Here is a 14,184-nt window from a genome sequence, read left to right on the forward strand (position 1 = left end):
GACAGCGTATTCATCTACAGCAGGGATGTCAAACTCTGGCCCGTGGGGCAAATTCGGCCCGCAGTGTCATTTTATTTGGCCCGCCAAGACAAATTGTGCATCGACTTTGTGTCGATACTAAAATTGCAAATCGTCTTCACTGAGATGTTCATCTTTTTAAAAAGCGAAACCGTTCTTAAGCGGATTTGATCTCGATATGGGCGATCCATCCAACTGTGAGTCGTGTAAACTTTGGCCGTTGTTTTGAATGTCACGGCGTGCGTTTGCGCAAGACACTCAGACGGATGCGAGAGACCCCTCTTGTCACTCGTCCTTGCCGAACGCTTGGGCGACTGCAAAGTGTTGTTTGAATTTCAAATAAGTCATTGGCACAAAAGTAGGCACTTTGTCCTCCTCGTCACGACGCTACTGAGGGACTTAATCTGTGCCTCTGCGGCAAGAGAGTGATGAGCGGCGGGCAAGAGGGATTCTCTCTTTTATACCACTCAAAGGAGGCCAATATCCCTTTACAAATTGCCCTTTTGCTTTTGTGAAACTCAGGACTTGATAATCGCTTGAGTTGGCTGAATGCGACGTTTTTCTATGATCTCTAATTACAATATCTTTCTTTATTGCTCCCACAGCATAAGGAACCAATGTATAATTACTTTTCCAAGACATATTTGCAGGAGTCTGTCGCCCTCTCACAACATTAAGAGCATATATTCAATCTGTCATCTACTAGCCTCTTTCTTTCCCATCCAAAACATTTCTAATTACATTTTCAATTTGAAGTGCTGCCCCCTTGATACACTGCTTGTAATTTGGATTGACCGGCCTTCAAAGCGATGTTAAATTACCTTTGTGTTTATAATTAGTAGAGCAGAACTTATTTAGACAGGCACTCGTCGGACACACTAATGTCCTCTGCTTACTACACCAAGCTCTGGTTTTTCTTCTTCAGAACCGCCGTCACTGTCTAAAATAAAATCTCAAATGGAATTTTTCTGGGTTTTGCACGTATAAAAATTGAATAAAGCAGGCGCTTAATGTGTTTTTTTTTAATGTGATGTGTTTGGCATAAATGCTGACTGTAATTATGGCTTTCCTACTGCATTGGCATAAATTAGTGACAGCCACATTTTGGTGACGCACTCTCATTAGTTCTAGTAAATGTCACCTTCCGTTTGACTTTTTGAAGCGTCAATTTGATATTGCCACCACCAAACTGCCATTGAATAATCCATTCCATCTGCTGACTGATTGAATCTGGTCAAACATTAAGATTAGCGTTACAGGTGAGCAGATAAGGGCCAAGTGCTCATTTTTAAGACCAATGTGCTGAATATGAAACTAGTGTGGCTGGCTGGCCCAAATCAATTTAGCTTGTGTTGGTGTATGAGTTCTTTTACCGCCACGCGTACACGTGTGTGTTGTGTGTCGCCTGCCAAACTGCTTCAGCATGCAGCCATGGAAGCTTTGAAGCATTCCCAGTATCTCTGCCTGAGCAATTTTAGGCAATACGCTTGCGGAAAAGAAAAAATCCCAAATAAAAATAAATCCCAAGACATATACTTTAATTATGATGAAAAAAAGAGGTAACTCAGGTAAGCATCCTTTCATATCAAGCCAAAGATTAAGGTATTTGCTCTAATAGAAAAAAAGACAAATAAATAAAAAGCTTGCCTGTAAATCATAAATCTCTTAAGATCCCTAACAACTCCCTTTTCTCCAAGACAAGGATCATAAAACATGAGCAGAAGGGAAAAAAAAAGAGGCAAAAGGAAAGGGGATGGTGGGCCTCTGTGGGATAAAGGCGAGGAATTAAGGAGGCATTTTATGAGAGCTTTCAGACACAGTTATCACCTGTGAAAGACACGGGCAAACTTTTTCTTTGACCTTCAGCAACCTGCTTCAGTGTTTTTCTTCCGTCACAGCTTTAGATTCTATAATATTGCGCAGCTCGGCTCTTATTAGACAAAAGGCCTTTTCTTGGGCTTCATAATGTTGCTATCGCAATTAAAAAAACTTCGGCTTTCTCGAGCAGTGCTCAATGAAAAGGTGTTTTGTAAGGTTAAGGTACAGAGAAAGATTCTTGAGGCCAATGGAAAATAGTTTTTATTTTAAGGCCCTCATATGCGTTATTTACTTCTGGGAGAAACTTCTGGAGTGCTTGCGTTACTTTAGACTTCTTTTTTTAACAAGTGTGAATGCATCGTAAGTCACACATGTCAAGCATATTTCACAATATAACATATTGGGCCTTATATTTCAGAAGGGGACATTTACATTTTTTTAATCAAATATTTCTTTATTCTTTGCATCATTTGGTCCCATAAAAAAATATGTTTTATTCATTTAAAAAAATAAATAAAGGTTTTTCAGCAAAAGTGACCTTCAAACACCCGCCACTGAGTTTCACAAAGTAGTGGGTGGAAAAAAAAAATCACAAAACATTCAGAACAAGAGTCCTTTGTCACCAATTTGCTGTCAATAAATGATAACCTTGAGTTTTGAACAAAATATCTTGATTACGTCAATACTTTCATTTCCATTAATTCAAGAATAAAAGAAATTGAAATGTAGAACACACTCGGTTTTATTTTTGCATTCCAGAAAGCATTTATTAATTTCCTAAAAATACAGATTAGACCGCTGGTGTCAAACTCAAGGCCCGGGGGCCAGATACGGCCCGCCACATCATTTTATGTGGCCCGCGAAGACAAATTGTGGACACCCCTGGATTAGACCGTCAGAAGACCAGGAAAGTAAAATAATGCCTGACATAAAATGAATCCCACCAGACCTTTTGATTTGATGACAAAGTACCATTAGTACAAAACACAATTTTCATCTGAAGCCAGCAGTTTGAGTCTATAATGCAAAAAAAAAAAAAAAATTGCTATCACACTGACCCACTTCGGCATCCCACTGAAGTGTCACTGAAATTCTCTCCAGGCCAATTATTATATGCAGCATTGTCCAACGTTGGCATTGTTGAAAGCTCACCTTGCCTCAGAAATGCCAAAGGAGGTGAAGATGTTTTGTGAGATGCAGAATCTACATGTTTCAATAAACATTCCATTCCATTCCGTTTGCCTTCACTCGCTCATCCACACGCACGCCGTCGCAATCCATGGCCGACGGAGTCAAGTCCCCCTGATGAGTTGTTGACAAGAAAAAGAGAGAGCTGTCGCTTCCAGACATCGGCGGCCTGAATGTATATTCAGAAATTTGCACTTTTCTCATTATAAAAGTGTGTCAGCTGAATGAGCAAACACCTGCCAGGGTTCTATACGGATGCGCGCGCTCCCCGGAGAGATGAAGGCAGCCGATGCGATGCGATGGCTCGGATGAGAGGAAAGGGCAAAAGGAGGAAAAGGTTGGCGGGCGACTGTGCAAACACGATGGGCTGAAAGTGAGTGAATTTAGACGACAACTGTTTCTTTATGCATGCGCGTTGTCGAAGCGATCCTAATCTACCGATACGACTAGATATCGACTCGTTTTCACCCTAGCGCTGAAAAAATGAATCATAATAACAATATTAATAATGCTAATAAATAAATATGTCTTTGGAAGTGAATGAGTTTTAAGAGCGCTAGGAGGTAAGGGAGACTTTCTGGGCTGAATTCCATTGTGTGGTTTTCCACTTTTTGGCCACAAACAAAAGAGAAATGATTGGCTGTTTGCTAGTCTGGTTCACAATCCAAGTGTTGTGAATTTGGAGGATCACTGGACAGTTTGGTGGTCTGGTGTCATTGTGCATGAGAGGATAATGGGTCATCGCAATGGAGCAGCCATCATTATTTTGGGCACCCAAGCACAAGATCAAGCCCCGTAGTGTTTTGTGGCTGTGTGTGTGTTTTTAAAGGCCTTGTCTGTTGGAGCTTTGGCAGCCTGTGAAAACATACTAACAAAGCACAAATCACACAAAACCTTGTTTGGACCTCTGCTCAGGGGAAATGTAGTGCTTTTAATTGGGGAGAATACATAACCCGCAGATCCGATTTTGGTGCATAGCTTGTATATCCCAGAACTTATTGTGGTTGTAACATTGTTGGCTTCCACAAACATTGGGTTCTCGAAAGTTCAACACGTAGTTTCGGAAAATGACCTATTCCAGCCTGTCTCTAAAATCCAAGTGATGAAAGGGCAAGTTAAAACAGCATAAATAAACCTCTGATATCTCCAACTGAAAATGCTAATGTGGTTCTCAGTTAGGCTTTGCTTTCCTACTGTAACGTAATGTATTGCTAATTAATTTGGTGAGTATTTTTTTCCTGTTCCTGGCATCATAAGTGATTTTTTTTTTTCACTCATATGATGCTTTTCATGTTTCTAAATGCAGCCTGAATCTGCCCTCACCAGCAAAGTGCTCCTGTTGCTTTTTGGCATGACAACTAACCACATTTATGTGCCTTTAAGCGGTGAACGAAAACACATCAACAGCTCTCCCAGCATAATTAAATAACTAACCCATAAAGTGAATGATCCGAATCAGGAGTATTGACTATATTTTCTTATGCTGGTCAATGTCACATGGGAGCTGGAGCCAGCTATGTTAACCACTATGTTAAATATGCACATATATGGAATGCTGTGGGGTGGGCATCATTGATTTTCACAATGATCCCAATGACAGCTAAAATGTGGACACCCCCCCTCCTCCTCCTCCTCCCTCCCCCTATCACACTAGCGCTGATCCAGGTCATTTTGGAAGTCGTGTACCTTGTCTAGTTTGAAAGATCTTCCAACGAGCCGTCTAATTTCAGCCAATCCATTTCAGTTCCCTCATGTTGCCAAAGTCTCATTAGGGTTCTTTCGCAGCCTTTTATTGCTCTATTGATTTCCATTGATGTCTTTTTGGAGGATGGCATCTTCATATAAGTAAAACTTTGAGGTCGGGAAGAATGTGTATCGCATTTATTTTTCTGCAGTCCCGTGCTCATGTTTGATGTCATTTGTATCGAGGTTTGCATAAGTTTTAGGACACATATTTATACTTCCATGTCCTTTTTTTTTTTTTGCTATCGGCCTTTGACTTAAATGAATATAAAACAAGATGGAGTGATTTTTTTATTTTTTATTTTTTTTGTCTCTATGTCCAGCTTTAAGGGATAACAGAATCGAGTTGATCCGTGCGTCGTGGTCGGAGTTGACCATCAGCATCCATGATGTCACGCTGTCTGATGAGGGGATGTATACCTGTTCGCTTTTTACCATGCCCGTCAAAACTGCCAAAGCCTACCTGACAGTCCTTGGTGAGTAACTGACAAGTCTTCTGTATTTCTATGTCTCTGGCTTTTAACATGCATTCTCTGGATGCAATATCCACAAACATGTGTGACGCTACAAAATGCTCATTTTGTTTAGGTTCTAAAATTAAGGCTGAAATTGTTTGTTTGGCTTTGACATTTCCTGCCTGTGTTTGTTTGGTGAAATGGACCAACACATTTAGTATGCTTAAAAAATGGTCCGCCCAGCCGCCCCCACCCAGCACAAACATTTTTACCAATGTTTGTGATCATGGTCCTGCACAAACATTGTCTCATTTCTCGCCACTCGCCTTATTATCTCACCAATTAGTTTTTGCTAATGTTAATAGATGTGCTCGTGTACTCCGGGCCCATTAGCTGTCTCTCTGTGTTAACAAGCATTCCGAGAATTACAGAAATGAACTAGAATCACTCAGTGGGGATGCAGAGGAAAATATATTTTTGCAACACTGAGCAATAGTTAATGGTGCAGACCAATGTTTTAGGACAGTGGCTGGATGGAAAAACACTTAAAATTGAAAGCGCTCTGAAATAACATTCATGTTTGATTGTCTTTCTATGCAAATATCTGAATGATTTTTTTTCCATTCATTGTTCTTTTGTTTTCACCTTTACTGAATGTGACTGCTTTGGCCTTCGAGGTGGCAGTGTGGTGAATGACAGAATTGAATGTTACTGCAAAACCTCAGTAACGCATATCTGAAAAGGCGGTCAAAGTTCTCAATTCATATAAAAAGAAGTACATAGTAAAAGAATTTTAAACAGTCCCAACTCCGGTGCATTTGACGTTGAGATTTCCTTGCATTGTGAAAGTAGGAATTTAATTGCAAAAGACAGTATCGCAAACCAAAGAGCAACTCGCAAGGCATCTATAGACGAGGCCGTGAGACAGCCAAGGCCAAAGTGAGTCAATGTCAATGACTGAGTGACACGGCTTTGAGTCCTTCTTTCTGCTCCCGTCTGAGAAATATATTAAAGCCTGCCTTGGGAGTGAAAACTACAAAATATATCAAGGCACTGTGAACCTTTGAGAAAAACGGAATGAATTTTTATTTTCGACCCTTATTTAGTGTCCAACGCAATACATTTGGTAAAAATATTTTCAAAGCATATAGTTCCAAATGTGTTTGGAATAGTTTTACACTTCCCACATACTTTTAAAGCCTTCTTACCTGTTCTCACTTTCTTGCTTCAAGCTGTTTCAGTGTCACTCTCAGTTGAAGATAAAACAAAATTGTATTCAACATCACCGATATGTTCAACCAAACCATGTACAGTAATTACATCTAATGAATCTCTGCTGGCTTAATCCTAGTATGTCATGTGAAACACCACTGACAGGCTAATTCTAATTAGCATAGATGTTAAGGTAAATGATAAAACTTTTATTTATTTATTTATTTTTTTGCATTATTTGGGCTTGTAGTGTATCTCAAGGCACCATTGTGTTCACTCTTTCACGAGGTTGGAGCGTTATGTGTGACTTCATCTCCATCCCTCAGGCGTGCCGGAGAAACCCAAAATCGAGGGCCTGATGAAACCCGCCTTGGAGGGCGATCACATCACTCTGACCTGCATGACGCACGGCAGCAAACCTGCTGCCGACTTGCGCTGGTTCAGAAATGAAAAGGAGGTCAAAGGTGAGTAGCGTTTTAGTAACATCTCAATCTCTTTTTCATTTGAGAGCACGACTGGAATACGTCAAGATTCCCAATTGATTTGTTCACTGAGATTTGTAACTGTTGACAAAATGGAATTAAAGAGGATAAGACAATTTTAAATAGAAACAATAAAATATCGATTTATTTAGTAATCAATTAATCATTGCACATCTAATAGAAATGTATAAACTTTCAGCGGCATTTAAGCAGGTTTTTTTTTTTTTTAAAGTCTTTCAGACTAATTAAGTTGTTACTGTTGCACTTGTCAACATCGTAAGTTTCCTAATAAGACCACAAACCCTTTGAATGCTTATTTTCCTTAATTCATTCTTAGTATGCTGTTGTCACGTTCGATTTTGTTGTTTTAATTTGCTTTGAACATTAAAGCGTGATGCAGTTATGTTAAAAAAAAAAAAAACAATGTACTGTACTTTGCAACGATAGGTAAATGTGTGTCCCTGGATGACAATAGTTGAGAAAGCAGGCATAAAGCCTCAGTGCACAGCACTGGAAATAAACTGTCGTCACGGGGGTACACTTTGGTACCTTCTTTGCGGGGGCTTTATAGCATCTCAGGTGCACTTTGTGGGGGGCTTTATGGCAGCTCGGTGACGCTTCGTGGGGGGGTTGGCGTCCCCTTGCTCGCTACACAAGGCAAACCCTGACTATTACATTCTATTTTTCCATACCGTTATTCAAAGTTATGTAGGTCATATAGTCATCAAAACAGAAGAAAATCTGACTTTGTTATTGTATGCCACTGGAATAAAATCCTCCTTGTTTAGGCACATATATATTTTTTTTCCACCACTTGTAGCCTCTCACTCAAAATAACAAGTTGACAAAGCAGTTGGGGATCATGGGACATATTGTCCTGATTTCCAGCTCGACTCGTATGTATATGAATTGCTGAAGTAAAGTACTTGAGTTTGATGGAATCTCAATCGAAATGTCTTTCATCATCCCTCCTAAGAGCACTTGGGTTGCAGCGTTCAGTGGCTGCAGCAGATGTCACTTCTGATGAGAGTCAAGTGTGGATGTATGTCATGCACATCCTCCAGTGGGTTCGCCCCGTTTTTCTACCGTGTCAAAACAATGCCACCGCACGTTGTAGACGCTAAAGCCGTTTCTAGTCGGTTGCCACGGGAAATCTTTGTCTTCCCGCCCGCCGCTCGCTGTCTGCCACTTCACTGTTTCTTCCCCCTCCAGCTTAGGCTTAGCCTGGCGTCTCGATCGCAGGCGGCCCGGCTCAGGGTTCCGATAAGAGAGGAGATTGTATCAGATCAATGTTGGCTTCAAGCAAACGTCATTACACATTTCTATTTAATTAAACAGTCTGAAGACAATCACTTGCCTTCTCTCCAAGGCATCTTACTGTGTTGCTTTCTTTTGTTTTCTTTGATTAAAAAAACAAACAAACTCAATCTCATTGAAAGTAGCATTATTGGCAATTCAATAGGATTTCATAGGAAAAATAGCATGATAGCCCTCTTTATATATATATATATTAATATTAATATTAAATATATTATATATAATATATAAAGATTGAATACATGATTATGTTGATTTCATTTAATTAATTTAATTTAAGAACTACACTCCAAAGTATATCAAACTACAATATCAGATAATCATTTCAAAATTCAGTGCTGCTGTTTGGTTAGCAGCAGAGATCATTTCAGTTACTACTGGTGTTTTCCTGATAAGAAAAGGCAGGTGTCTATTTGAGAGAGGCCTTTATTTGTTTAAAGTGGGAGATGCTCTGCGGACTAATTGGTTTATTAGATCGACAGCCACGATTTGAGGAAATTTAGCATTCGTACTTCTTATATCCCCTGTTGGTGATTATTACGTTTCCCAGCGGTCCACTAAGAAAAGAAGAGCTCCCAATAAAACAAATAGAAACCCGAACTTAATTTTCTCTTAAATTACCACCAAAGGTTAACAAATGCAGAGACGCTTCCTGAAACGTTCTTAGTGCTCGGCAAAGAAGGTCAGACATTATTATCTATTCCTGCAATGTTGCGTGTATCCTCTTTCTTCTTCCAACTCTTTTGTATTAATGTATTCTACCTCGTGACAACCGTCGCCTGTCTCTGTGCGACAACCCCCCCCCCCCCCTACACACACTCCCCCAAAACACTTTTCAAAACAGGAGGCAGTTTTCATTAAACCAAGAAAAACAAGAGCATCAGTATCATGTTGTTGTTTTTCTCCTGGTAAAAGAAATTGTCCCCCCCCCACATGACAAAAAGCACCTTGAGACTCCATACAAACGTCAGATTAGAAGATTGCTGTCAGCTGCACTATTGGACTCGTCAAGAATTTCGATCGGGGCGATGTTTCAGCCCACGTTGGGTGTCTGCCATCACGCCGCCTCTCTTAAGCTGCGACAGCTCAGCCCGCTATCTGGCAGCGGGGCTTCTCGAGGTCCAGATAAGACGGCAGATAGGATCAAATCGATGCTTGTTTTCCGCGCAATTTTAAGCAAACATCGCTGCATATTTCCTTTTTAATGACTGAGATGATATTGACTCCGTGTAGTTTTCTTTTCACTTATCCTTTGACCTCTAAAGTGTAACGCTTGAGAATTGGAATTGAAAGGAAATTTAAAGACGCACAAGAGCTTCAAACGGAGAAATCAAAGAAGCGAGGTCGCTCGTTAGTCAACAAGGCAACTCACAAATCAGCCGCTATTGCTTTCTTAAAGAGCTGTGAGCTTTCACCGTTGCTTGTAGTCTGAAAAATACCACAAGCATAATAAAATCTTACTGAAACCCAAATTGAATCAATGTTTTATAACACAAACACATCATTGTATTGATATCCGTATTTGTTGCTACCCCTGCTACTGTTTTAAGTGACTTGAGCTTATCAACTTTGCCTCACCATGAATGCACATCTTTTCTAAAAAGGTGTGAATTATTTATTGGCGACTGACAGTCAAGACTGTGTGACATTGAGAGGGATAGAAACACAAATGCAAATAGATGTTGCATTTCAATGTGGAGAAATAAAACCAGCAGAGCCAATAAGATGTTAGATGATTATTTGTCCATTGAATGCTATGACCTTCAATGGAGCGCCGTTGAAAATGGCAAAAATAAATAAACATGAAAGCCCTGATTAATACAGTACGATGTATATTCTCAATGTGTATTTGTGCAGTCCAGGTGTTCATCATGGTGACAAGTGGGTGGTGTGGGAGGTGGGGCTCACCCTGAGCCTGATGGCAGGAATATCGTAAATGACAATTCTGACATATTGTGCTGGGATCTTTGGGAATAGCAGCGATTATATTAGCGACGCAGCCAGCGGAGCAGTCCATCACCCAATGGCATTCATTTACCTGACAACCTATGCTAAGCGTAGTATGTGCCTGTGTGTTTGTGTGTCCACCAACACAATAGACGAGATGGAGCGGATAGCCTGCATTTAAATTTTGTGTGTGTGTGCGCTGGCGCAAAATCCAATATTCTCATTTCTCCCCTTTCTTTGTCCCTTCAGTCCCCAACATGTAATGATATATTTCTGTCTGAGTTATACACCAAGATCCATGGAGACCCGTGCCAGTAGCCGAGCAATGTAGGGCTTGTTTACACACAAGTGAACGGGGGTGGGGTTACATGAAATGAATATTTATTCCAAATAGGGGCGGGCGGCTATGTTGGCAATTGGATGAGTGTTATCATACTGTGTGACCTGAACAGTGGAGGTTATTGCTTGGTGGTGATATATGATAGCTCGATTCCTAAGGGGGCTTGGAAGAAGAAAAAAAAAAAAACAGATTTGATTTCAAACTGCTCGCAGTCACATACTTGTTCAATTGTCAATGTTGTTAGTCAAGGACAAAGCGCCGCGTGCAAAAGTTGCTCTCATCTTCAGGACGCTCGACTGGCGAAAGGGCTCGGTAATTTCTGCATAACCTTTAGAAAAAGTTCCAACTCGGAATTTGCCTTGAGCAGGTAGTTGTCATTACTTGAGGAGCTGGTGAGGATTCTCATTGCACTGAGGACTGGATGGTTAGTGAAATCGTTTTTTTTTCAAGCTTCAAAAGTAAAAAAAAAAAAAAAAAAGGGGTTTATCTGTGGGTCTCTGGACTACATTCATAGCAGCAAGAATCCACAGAGTGAGGTGGAGCGGATCAATGACCATTAAAGATGTAATTCCGAGATGGCTTTTGCAAGCCACGCTGGTATGAATAAAAGATGCCTTCGCACAAAAGCGCTCATTCTCCCTCTAAATCTCAGTGCTTTACTATTACTACGGTACAGTATATTAATTGAAATCAAGGCAGCGGTAAAAGTCGGGTGGAGTGCTGTTTCACAAAACTAACTGCAGCATCTTTCTCTTTGCAGCATTTTAATTGCTGGAACTGCAGCTTGCTTGGAAATGGTGCGTCAATGCTAAAGAGATGATGTGGCTTCATACTTGACAGCAATATCCAATGTAAATATTCCCACCAGGGGCTGTTAGCAATACAGCCAATGACATGAGAGAAATGTGATTGGATGCTAAGTAGACAACACTTTGGTTGTCTCTTTATTGCTTTTCTGTCTGACATCTCATTATTGAACTTCTTTCTGGAAAAAGTCCAATGTTCCAAAGTGAGAAGTCTTTTACCTAAGTATAATTAAATACGTTTTTCTTAACGTTGGAAGCACCGGCGGAAGAAAATCCATCCCGGATGTGACTTCATTTGTCCTATGGGCGAAAATGTAAATAATTCGTACAAGTGTCAAATTGTTCCCAGTTTAAAGCATTTCTTAACATTTGAACTTTTCATGGTATGGTTGTTGCTGGTCAGTATGTAATGCATACTGCAGTGCTGGCGGACTGACTGACACCATGTCCAAAGAACAGGAGATGGGACTGTGACACCTCCGGTCTCAGCCCATTAGGATCAACATAGTGGAGGTGGACAGCCTGCCAAGGTGCCGATACCCACCGGACCCACAGGTCTGGCTCTTTTTGGAGACCTTGCTTTTCATGAAGACACTTCTTGAGAAGTGAATGCTTAGGGACTTGTGTGAGGACATTGCGGTTCACACCTGCCAGGTATTGATAGAAGGAAGCGTCTTACTTTTAAGAGTTGACTGTTGTCGAATGTCAGTGAAGCGGATAAGATCAGTCGGGGGACATGTCTCAACATCCCAAACAAGTGAGTTCCTTGTAACATGCAAAATGTCAACACCGATGTCTTTCAATACAAGCGTGAATTACCCAAAAAGCATCGGGTGCCAGGGATATTGGCAAAATTGATTTTTTTAAAAAGCTCAGTGGGCTGTTGGTGATGATCCTCCCATCATCGCGGCAGTCCTCGCACACATATCAGTTTCTTTTCCTTTCTCACTTCTTCTGTAAAAGGCCATCGTGTTTTCATAGTTTAGCAGGTGTTCTCTCCATTTTTGGGCCTCCGTCCTCAAAACTCCCACAAACCTAATGGAGTAGTGGGCTGCACGTATCTCCACTGCCAAGGACAGGATGCGTTTAGTCAAGCACAAATTATACAACAGATATAATTAAATAAGGTGTTGAAAATGGACATGCTGGAAATTAATATGAGCGGACTTCAGGAACAGAACTTTTAAATGAGTATTTAACAAGCAATACAGATTTGCATTCATTTTGCTAATTGCATTTCAGTGTAGCTGTCATACAACAAACTCATACGGCTTACTAGGTTCGGGGCTAATTAGCGCTAACAATGCCGCACCGCTACACGAGAGACTCGGAGTCAAAGAATTTGGCAAGCAAGAAGACAAGGTTGATGTGATTTTCATCATTGGAACAAATCAAGGCTATTCATTTGCGAATGGCAAACACTTTCCATTTCCCCGCCATATACAATGGCCCAACAACTTTCTTTGAGTAGAATAAAACATTTTTATTGGCGCAAAACCCAACCAGTCCTCCGGCGCTATATCTGCCGTATATTACGGCATTACTGAGCATGCGTGCGTGTGTTTACCAGTAGCACCTTAATGCCCTTGGGTCCCAGATGTTGGCAAATGCACTCATTTTATTATTTGATCAATATCACCGTAACAGATTGATGTAGAGGCTTATTTTGTTTTGTTGGGTGGAAAAAGTGAAGGGGATAAAATGTTATAAATCCTTCACTTCCTTGGTTATAGCTGTGAATTGATTTCCAAGTGTGTGATACTGAAAAAAGATGTTTTTCTTTCACGCTAATATTGTAATCATGCAGTTTTTGTTTTTGTTTTTTGTGTCATTAACTTATGCAGGATTACCTGTAAACTCGTATCGTAACCATTTTTTCAAGTTCATCTTCAGATGGATGCTGCAGACACTGCCGAGCTGTCAGTCAGTCATCTCAAGTGGGAGGCGAGCTCATTGGCTCGCTATAGGGAAGTGACGGAGCACAATTGTTGATTGACAGGGCGGATGCGAGCGCTGAGGCGTTGGAGTCTGCTGGGATGATTTGGAAAGTGGAGCAGATGAGCACACAGTCGGGAAGCACTGGGAGAATAAACAGTCTCTTTAGGAGAAGCAAACAAAAGGTGGCCTGCACGAGGGGGGCTGACGCTCCCTCGACTGTGCTCAGAATACACAAGTAGGCCGGCCACCTTTTTACAAAGGAGAACAGCAACAAATGAAGATAATAACCATGAACACCATACACTTCACCGGACACGGCATTAGCTACGCAGTCTAATGAAATATCCGTCAGCGCCACAGAGTCTACTTGGTCTTGTTAAAAGGAGATAGTGTGGCCTTTGTGAAAATGTTCAACCTTAGCTCTGGTCACTTCAACATTTCACAGTAAACACAATTTTGTGCTTGTTCATTGTTTGAAGTAGATTGGAGGTGGCTGCTTATAAAAGCAGATGGAATCATTCTTGCATTTACAGCTCATCACAGTTCCTCCATCAGATTACTTGGACTTCATTTAATTGCATTAACAGAGGACTATGGATATACTAGCTCTCCTTTAGATGTCAGTCCCCCGCAGTGCCATTCCAGATCTATGTGTCCGTAAAAGCACAACACGTTGATGTTCCTCAGCGCCGCATCACTGACACTCTCGTGACCTTCTACGCGCAGGAGCCAAGGAGGTCAACGCTAGCGGGAAGACTTTCACAGTGCGCAGCTCGTTGCAGCTGCGCGTGGACCGCCGCGACGACGGCGTGGCGTACACCTGCAGAGTGGACCACGAGGCACTCGCGCAGACGCCGCAGCAGACCACCGAAGTGCTGGAGGTCCACTGTGAGTGTGAAGTCATCAGCGTCCTGGGTCAA

At 41.2% G+C, this 14,184-nt stretch overlaps 1 protein-coding gene across 1 annotated transcript in view; it reads left to right on the forward strand.

The window, feature by feature from the left end:
* cadm2a (cell adhesion molecule 2a) overlaps positions 1 to 14,184 on the forward strand; it is a 107,121-nt gene that overhangs the window by 77,069 nt on the left and 15,868 nt on the right. Inside the window, exons 3-5 of the mRNA XM_085936380.1 lie at positions 5,091 to 5,243; positions 6,761 to 6,898; positions 13,991 to 14,152. Coding sequence (XP_085792506.1) covers positions 5,091 to 5,243; positions 6,761 to 6,898; positions 13,991 to 14,152 — 453 coding nt within the window. The remainder of the gene's footprint in view (positions 1 to 5,090; positions 5,244 to 6,760; positions 6,899 to 13,990; positions 14,153 to 14,184) is intronic.

The sequence above is a fragment of the Syngnathus leptorhynchus genome, chromosome 17, assembly GCF_054491065.1.
Source record: "Syngnathus leptorhynchus isolate UIUO chromosome 17, UIUO_Slep, whole genome shotgun sequence".
Taxonomy (NCBI): Eukaryota; Metazoa; Chordata; class Actinopteri; order Syngnathiformes; family Syngnathidae; genus Syngnathus; species Syngnathus leptorhynchus.